Source organism: Nicotiana tabacum, chromosome 17 (genome assembly GCF_000715075.1).
Source record: "Nicotiana tabacum cultivar K326 chromosome 17, ASM71507v2, whole genome shotgun sequence".
Lineage (NCBI taxonomy): Eukaryota > Viridiplantae > Streptophyta > Magnoliopsida > Solanales > Solanaceae > Nicotiana > Nicotiana tabacum.
This window is the reverse complement of record NC_134096.1, coordinates 52316284-52325667: the sequence shown is the minus strand read 5'-3', so window position 1 is coordinate 52325667 and position 9384 is coordinate 52316284. Positions and strand designations below refer to the sequence as shown.

The 9384-nt window shown below is 35.4% G+C and overlaps 1 protein-coding gene across 1 annotated transcript; it reads right to left on the bottom strand.

Moving 5' to 3' along the window:
• Window positions 1-4033: 4033 nt before the first annotated feature.
• LOC107817434 (putative NAD(P)H dehydrogenase (quinone) FQR1-like 2) lies at window positions 4034-9032 on the bottom strand. The gene is made up of 3 exons (XM_016643263.2): window positions 8281-9032; window positions 4374-4594; window positions 4034-4279 (listed from the first exon to the last, which is right to left on the bottom strand). Exons 1-3 carry the CDS (start codon window positions 8823-8825, stop codon window positions 4269-4271), a joined length of 777 nt encoding a protein of 258 aa, XP_016498749.2. The 5' UTR covers window positions 8826-9032; the 3' UTR covers window positions 4034-4268.
• Between the last annotated feature and the right edge of the window lie 352 nt (window positions 9033-9384).

Sequence of the window (9384 nt, the reverse complement as noted above, 5' to 3'; positions counted from 1 at the left end):
CGGACTTCTCGCACCTGTGCATCCTGCCTTGCCCAGAACTGACCGCACCTGCGAACTCCTCACGCGCACCAGCGGCCTCGTACCTGCGACTCTTTCTTTCGTAGGTGCGGAAATAGCAGTAGCAGCAACTTCACCTGCATTTTCCAACTTCGACAAATCCGTTAACCACCCGGAATCACCCTGAGGCCTTCGGGACCTCAACCAAAAATACCAACAAGTCATATATCAACATACCAACTTAGTCGAACCTTCAAATCACTCAAAACAATATCAAATCATCAAATTACACTCGGATTCTAGCCTAAGAACTTCTAAATTTTCAAATTCGGTAACCTATGTCGAAACCAACCAAACTACGTCCGAATGACCTCAAATTTTGCACACACATCACAAATGACACTAAAAACCTATTTCAAGGACCCCGATATCAAAATTTTCACCGTCGACCGAAATTGCCAAATTTTCAAGTTCGCCAATTCAAGCCTAATTCTACCACGGACCTCCAAATCACATTCCGGACGCACTCCTAAGTCCGAAATCACCTAACAGAGCTAACATAACCATCAGAATTCAAATCCGAGATCGTTTACACATAGGTCAACATCCGGTTGACTTTTCCAACTTAAGTTTCTACTTAAGAAACTAAGTGTCTCAATTCACCCTGAAACCACTCTAGTCCCGAACCAACTAACCCGATATAACATAATATAGATGAATAACACAAAAAGAAGTAGAAATAGGGAAAACGGGGCTATAACTCTCGAAACGACCGGCCGGATCGTTACAAATTGATATGATTGGATATCAAGGTATTGATATTAATTATTATTATTTTATGTACTTTTGAATTTTTTTTATCTTAATTGATCACAAATGGTGTGACGGAAGATTGAAGAAGAGGAGAGAGAGAGAGAGCGAGAGAGAGAGAGGGGATCACAACCTTTTATTTTCCAAGTGATCACAACTTTTTATTTAGAGATGTCCACGCCATCCGATAAATGGAAATGTGCCGCATGCCGGAAAATAAAACATGCTAAATCATGACAAATATATTACAAGAAAGTAGGTAATCTAACAACGTTTTTAGTTTAAATTTATACTTTTTTTCACAATTACTAATCATCACGTAATAAATATTATGCTGCAACCATGCAACAACAACCACACAAAAGTTTTCTCTAGCCTTGACTTACCCAAAATCATTTTGTATAATTTTTCCTTTTTTTTTTTTCCCATTATGTAAGAAAAATAAAACTTTGTCTTAATACCTTAGAATAAAATTGGCAGTTTCCTACTCATTATTCAAGTAAGAGGTTGCACTTTTGACTTTGATTGCAGACCTTGCTACTCTTTCAATTCAATTTCAGAGAGATACACTCTCTGCAACGGAGTGATGTGCTATGACCAGAGGGGAATATAAAATTTTTATCATATGAGCACACCACTAAAAAAAGAAAAAATAAAGTATTAAGTATGAATTGATTCCTGCTCCTCTAGATAAATAACTCAACAATCAACTAAGTGTATCATTTAACCTCTTTGGAGCATGAGTGCCAGCAAATAATATTAGACCAATTTTAGAAAATATGTACATAAAATACCTAATTTGATGAAAATATGTGTTCAGGTGCCCAACATATTAGCCTATAAATACGCCCTTGGCTATGACTTCCCATTTTAAAGAAATCCAGTGCCACTCCTTTTATAATTAAACAAGCAGAGACCGCGGGATAACTTCATGTTACATTCCATAAAAACTTCTATACTTTGTGCTTTTTGCAATATCAAAATCAAAACGCTGCATTGTTGAGGAAAATAATATTTTCCAAACTTCCAAGTACGATACATTGGAAAATGAACCATTTGATTCTGAAAATAATTTTTCCCTTGCAAAGTAAAATAATTTATAGGGAAGAAAAGACCAACTTACAATGAAAGTATGCATCCTTTCATCTTAAGACTCAACTCTTCCTTATAAATAATTTATTTATCTTTTATATTTACACGTTGGCTTGGGTTAGTGGGCAGGTGCATGGATATTTAAAAGAATATTTTAATAATTTAACTTTTAACTTTTTGAACTTTTCGCTTTTATAATAATATAGATATTTAAAAACTTGAATTTTTGATACTAGAGATTGTTTATGATTTCTACTGACATAAATATCTAAGAAAAATAGGGACTTGATATAATGTACCCATCTTAAGACTCAATCCAATTATTTGATATTTTTTTTACTTCCATTATATTCTATTTTTAATTAATTGCACAGAAATATCAATAGATTGCATGTCTTTTGAGACAATATATTAAATCTATTATTTATGCTATGGCGATGTTTCAAAATTCTTGTATGTTTTGGCATTGTTTAAAAAAATTAATATTAGTTTATAACCTTAAAAAGAAAGGTCAAAATTAGCAAAACTGATTGGACGAGCTCTAGTTAAATAGTTTAGTAAGGCCTCATTTGTTTGAACCTAATGGAGGTCTGGATATTAATCATTCAAATTTTAGATATTAAGTACGTTTGTTTTTAAAGTCTGAATCTTAATTATTCAGATCTTAATCATTAAATGTGTTTGTTTATTTTACTTTACAACCACTTAATGGGTCTGAATATGTCTCTATGATTAAGATCTATAACATGGACTTAATTTCATTAAGATGCTACTATCATTTATATTTATTATTAAATGCCTCCACCGCCTACCATTATCAACTACCACCATGTCACCCACCACCACCACCACCATCATACTCAATCATAGCCGTCACCATTATCGACTACCACCACTCACCATCCCCACCACTCCCACCACCATCATTCTCAACAACAACCAATACTCATCTACCTCAACTATCACAACTAACTACCCCATCACCATCAACAACCATAGTCAGCACTGCCCATCATTATAAACTACCACCACCCACCACCACCTGCCATTATTAACTATCACAATTCACCACTACCATCCTCAATTATAATCGCCACCGCTACCAATCACCACTACCTACTACCCTGAACCACCACCATCAACCAAAACTACCACCAACCACCACCTCTAGTCGGCATTCACAAGCACCATCGTTAGCCATCACCACCAGCAACTACCATATTTTAAAAAACTATATATTTTATTGATAAAATATTAGATTAATTAGGATTTCATTTGAGTTTTATGTTTATTAATTTTTAAATAAAGATAAATTTTATACATTCAGACGTTAAAAATCAAACAATTTTAATAATTTAGTATTTAGATCTTAATACACATCTTAATATTCATATGTGTATTCAGGTTCAGATGTCTTAATCTTAATACGCATCTTGATATTCAGATGTCTATTCAGATTCAGACGTTTTAATCTTAAAAAAAAAAAAAAAAAAAAAAAATGAGGCCTAAGTATTATTTATCAAGTGGATGTGGTGGTTCTAATTCTGAACCATGAGATCTTACTTAAGTATGAGTTTATTTCTAATTTTTATGTTGACATTCTCCCTAGAAGAGGTTAAATTACACAAGTTGGTGTAAACGTCTATCGAAAAATGACTAGTCATGAGTCTTTTGAAAAAGTAAATTTGATGAGATCCTATTAACTTCCAGAATCCAGATAACACATACCTATATTTTATTACAGATATGAGTAACTCGTACGAATTCTTCAAAATAATTTACACTTAAACTTATCAGAAACGTATTCATATTTCATGTTACATAGGCACAAACAGCCTTCATACTCTCTTCAAAGGAAGGAGGAATGGACTTGGGACTTCGGAAACATACTCTGTCTCTGCAGTCTGCACTAAGAAAGTTTGGTAGTATCACCAAAAAGAAAGTTTGGACTTAATTTTATAATTATTTCAATGTTTGTGCTGCGTTTCTACGTCTTTGGTGATCGGTTTCTACCAACAACTGAACTGAGTTTCCAACTGAAACAAAAGATGTTTCACCTATAGAGTATAACATACAGATAAGCAAAAAGAAACGAAAAAGGGAGAGAGGAGAAAGAAACAAGCATCCCTGGGAGTTGTACAACAAATCTGAAAGTCCATATATCACTGAATATCTTTAATAATACAACAATGCTTAGGGAAGAAATATCAAAACCATGTACAGACTTTTACACAAGAACAAAGGTTGACAAGGAAATGTAGAATATGCAAAAATTGATACCAAAGGGGTAAGGGCAAGGGCGTGGAGGAGAGGATTATAAATAATGTAATATATGCATTCAAGATAATAAGCATCTTCATGTCCAATCATCAGATGTGAACTGCAAAAACCAATCAATCAATCTATCAACGAAAAAATATAACGAATATTTTGATTCGGATATAAACATCAGATTTTGAGACAATTTCATCAACTCTGAAGCTTTTTGACTACTGCAGCCATATATTTGCCCTGGTGTTCAGCAAGCGCCATCTCCGTTTCACTAGCTTCTCTTGTGCCATCACCAGCAAAGACTCCAGCACCATACGGAGTACCCCCTCGAATGGAGTCCATTTTGAACATACCAGCTCCAAAAGTGTATCCAATTGGAACAAAGAGCATACCATGGTGAGCTAGTTGAGTGATAGCTGTCCAACTACATATAAATATACCACAATAATGAGCAATGACCTCTTCCCTACTTTTCAAGTAGGTAACATTAAAACAAGCACTATACAAGGCTATCCAATAAACTACAAGCTAGAGAGACATGAAACTATTGACATAAGGAGATCCGGTCAAATCAAAAAGGAAAATGGTGACAAACAAGTCCTAGAAATAGCAAAAACAAATTAACAATGAGTGATGAGTATGCTACTTGCTAGGTACTTTATGATGTTTTCGACCTACTTAAACCTTAATGCAACAAGATCTAAAGAAATTCAGTAATCAGGCATAACCCCTTCTAGCAGTTCATAAACTATATGATTGCACCGTTAGGGTCTTAAATTTATTAACCAATGGCACAAAATTTAAAATTAATCACGAATACCTCAAAATTCGAAATTTTCTTATATTAGCTTACCTAATCTTTTGTGCAATATCAAAAATACTTTGGAAAAGATAAGAGTAGCAACTAATCAAGCTACACCTCAATCCCAAAATTGCGGTAGGCTACGTGAATCCTAAATAACCATTTGGCTATATTAGTCCCTCCTCCTTCTCAAATAGGTAATGTTGAAACAGGCTAAGTACACTTCATGCAATCAAAAGATTTTAATAGCTTTTACACTGCCATCAAAATAAAAGGGTTATCCTATAAACTAGAAGCTAGTACATTAAATCTGCTTGCTTAAGGAGATATCACCCATTAAAATCTCAAAAATGCAAAAGAGGTAAATGGTGATTGGTGACAAACAAGTCCCAGAAGTAGCAACACATGAGTTTTATTCTAATTGATTAGGTATTTTACAATGCTAGTGTGGCTTGATAAGCAATAAATCTGTCAACCTACTTTGAACTCTTACTGCAAAAAAAATCCACAAAAGTAATCAGGCGTTATTGACGTAAACTATATGACTGCACCAATAAGGGTCTTAAATTGTTTAACCAACACTATAAAATCAAAAGCATGGTATCAAATTAAGAGTTTTTGAAAGGGAACAGTGAAGCAATGGTAAAGTTGTCTCCGCAGGACCTATAAGTCACGGGTTCGAGCCGTAGATCAGACATTGACGCTTGCATCAAAGTAGGCTGCCTACATCAACCCCTTGGAGTGAGGCCCTTCCCCGGACCCTTTGGAATTATACAATTAAGTATAGTTGTTGTTGATACAATTAGTTTTTTGATCTTTGGTGTAATTTGTATATTGGATTTCCTCCAATAACGACAACAACAACGCCTTTATTCCAAGCAAGTTAGAGTTGGATTTAAGCTCATCTCTGACGCATATACATTGAAACTCATCCTAGTCAAATGTTATTTAGCATATAATTTGATAAAAAGATTGGGGGGGGGGGGGGGAATCTCCAATATTAGAAGTTCTCTATATTTTCTACTTGCAAATAAATCTCTGACAAAATTGAAAGATTCCTGCTACACACTGGGCCTAAAAGTAAACGTATTGACATGACTAAAACGTAATTCCAACTAGTGGGTATTGCCTATATAGATATTTTCCTTCGATTGTACCCTATTCTATATAATACAACGGTATCAACAACTACACATCAATCCCAAAAATTATGTTCAACTATGAACTCTCACCATACCGCTTTACACAAGCCAATCCTCCCAAATCATGGAAAAGATAAATTAGTTCTTTGAAAAATTAAAACTTCAAATAGATACTTGCTTGGTCAACAGTAATAATTGTTGCTTCTGATACGATGAAACAAAACTTAGTAACTCAGAATCTCAGATTAGTATCTTGAAGAAATAGAAAGCACCAAATAGAAGCGAGATTTCAGCATGCTCAGGAGTAGCAGTAGCATGCAAAAAAAAAATCAATTGACCCAATTCCTGGATATTTTAAACACAACCACTTCATTGTGAAGCAAAATGCTATGACCACATGATACACACTAAAACAATAAAGGATTCGAGGTATTATAATATCTATCTTCTGAAATGCCTAGTTAAACACCTATCAAAGCTATTAGAAAGAGCTTACAGAAAATTGACCTAGTCTTTCAGACTTTTGGTCATAGAAACATCCACCTCACAGCGGGGCACAAAGATTAACTATGCTTTTAATAAAATAGAAAATTTCGGACATAAACCAGCATTGATCAGTATTTAGCTCCATTCCCAGTTTTAATAAAAAACAGCCATTTCTGCACCCAATGCAATAAGTTTTGTGTAGCCCAGTTGTAATCCATAACATGGTTCAAATTCTTAGAAACTTAAAGTATGCAACAATTTCCTGCATTCTGCATGAGGAATATCAAGTGTCCTTTACTGCATGAGAGTCATTTCATGACTTGACAAATATGCATGAGGAACATCAAGTGGAAGACATATTTATTCTGAAATTAGAGACTGTGGTTAGGAAAACTCCTAGAGAAATATGCTCTTTTTTATGCAATTTGGTAAATTCCATCTGACTATGTTGAAAGCATTATTTGGGACAGAGAATTGTGCTTTGCTTTTCTGTAGGACCCAGTGGTTAGTTCGTTTCTTAGGCACTAGAGCTTTTTCTTTTTCTTTTTGATTGTTAAAGGTAATATATTGATATCAGCATCAAGAGAGTGCTGTGAAGTAAGTAAAAAAGTTACCGAATCAAAGACAAAAGTAAGTTCTTAGGCACTAGAGCTTTTTCTTTTTCTTTTTGATTGTTAAAGGTAATATATTGATATCAGAATCAAGAGAGTGCTGTGAAGTAAGTAAAAAAGTTACCGAATCAAAGACAAAAGTAAGTTCTTAGGCACTAGAGCTTTAGGTGCTCTCAATGCATTCCTTCCACCCATCTGCACTGGGATGGAGGGTTGCATCTACTTTGTGTCTTATATTTAAGCAATATAGATAATTTAATGGAATTGATGATTTCGTCAACCTTTACTGATTAAAAAAAGTGATTGATGATTTCTTTCCTTCTACAAAAACTGTTTGTTCCATGAGTGACTTGTTTTCACAATTGTCACATATAGGATCACTTTATTAAGTAAAAACAGTACTTTCCTAAAGACTCAAGTTGAACATTGCCCATCCGCCATTAGAAATGAAAAATGCAGCTAATCTACATCATTGAAGAGTAATGGTTCTCAAAAGCCAAGTTAGCGCATGCACTTCTCTACAACTTGGAAGAAAAATGATGGAGCAAAATATCTAGTATTCTGTTATTATTATATGTAACTACTACCATATCTTCCCACAAAAAGGCAAAGTATCACTCCACCTTAGCTGGGTTTAGTAGTACTTCAGCTAGATAAAATGATCACAACAAGGTGCGACCAGACGTGGATCCATCATATAAGAAACGGTGCATGTGCACCCACTACCTCACACTCTATATACACAAAAAGAAACACACAAACAGAGCATGTCGCTTACCAGCATGTTAAATACTTACCCACACCCGGCATTTACATCAGCCGAATGAGTACATGACACATCTCTTCACATACACTGTTAATATTAAACTATAGTTGATTAATGCGCCTTAATTTATCACTAAACCATAGTAAATTAGTACGCTTTGGTGTAAATACCGGGTGTGGCTAAAATTTTACATACTGGCATTACCTATTCTAATATGTTCAAAAATAAGATCGGACTAAGCATAGTCATATAAAAACTCGCTCATCTACTCAAATTAAGCAATCCAAACGGTTAAAGTCTTACGCAGTGGTCTCTTGTCCACCTCCTTGAGTCCCAGTACTAACAAAAAACCCAGCAGGCTTCCCCGCAAGCTTCTGCTCCCTCCACAACTGTCCAGTAGAATCAAAAAACGCCTTCATTTGAGCCGCCATGCACCCATACCTAGTCGGAAACCCAAACAAGAACCCATCAGCACCAGCAAGCTGATCTGGCGAGGGTATTTCCGGAATTGAATCATCCTTCACTGGAGCCCGCATTTGAACAAGTATCTCTTCGGTTAGGGTTTCGGGTACCCGATAAAGAACTGCTTCCACACCATCCACTGCTTCTACTCCTTTCTTCATTTTCGTTGCTAAGCTCTCCACGTGTCCGTACATGGAATAAAATATGATGAAGATTTTCAGGTTCTGGGTCTTTTCGGGAACTGAGTCTCTGGCGGATTCGGTTGCTGAAACGGCGTCGTTTGTGGTAGAATGGGGATCGACGGCGGGGATGGGGGGTGGTGGATTTTGGGAGGTGGATTTGGAAATCTTTTTCTTGCTGGGTACACAACCACCTCCTTTACCCATTATAGTATGAATTCAATTTTAGGAGTGTTGATTGGGGGGGGTTTATTAGGGTTTCAGTAGTGAGAGATTTGGATCGGAACTGATGGGGAGTGGCCGGCGGAGATGGTGGGATAGGACTTGGGAGTGATGATGATGATGAGCTGGCCGTGGACTTTGCTGGGAAATGCTACTAGAATGAAGCGGCGTCGTATTAAGTTTGACTTTTTGCTTCTTACTTTACTACTGCTCCTAGTCCTCCTTTATTTTTTTTTGTTTTGTTTTTATAGAAAAAATGCAAGATGATCCTTATATGTTTAGGAGTATATTTACACTAGTCCTATAAATATAGGATTGAACAATTTTAGTGCTTTAAAATTTTCTATTCGTCAAGTATTTACCAAACTCTGGTTGTAAGATTTTAATGGGAAGTTGTGAAATAAATTAATGAAAACTCACATTGGAAGGTGTGATTTTCATAGTTTCTAAGTACTACTTTTTATATTTATGATGTTTGGTGTAGTTTGTTATCCTTGAAAACACTAAACATCCTGAAAGTAGCAGAAATAATATACAAGAATTA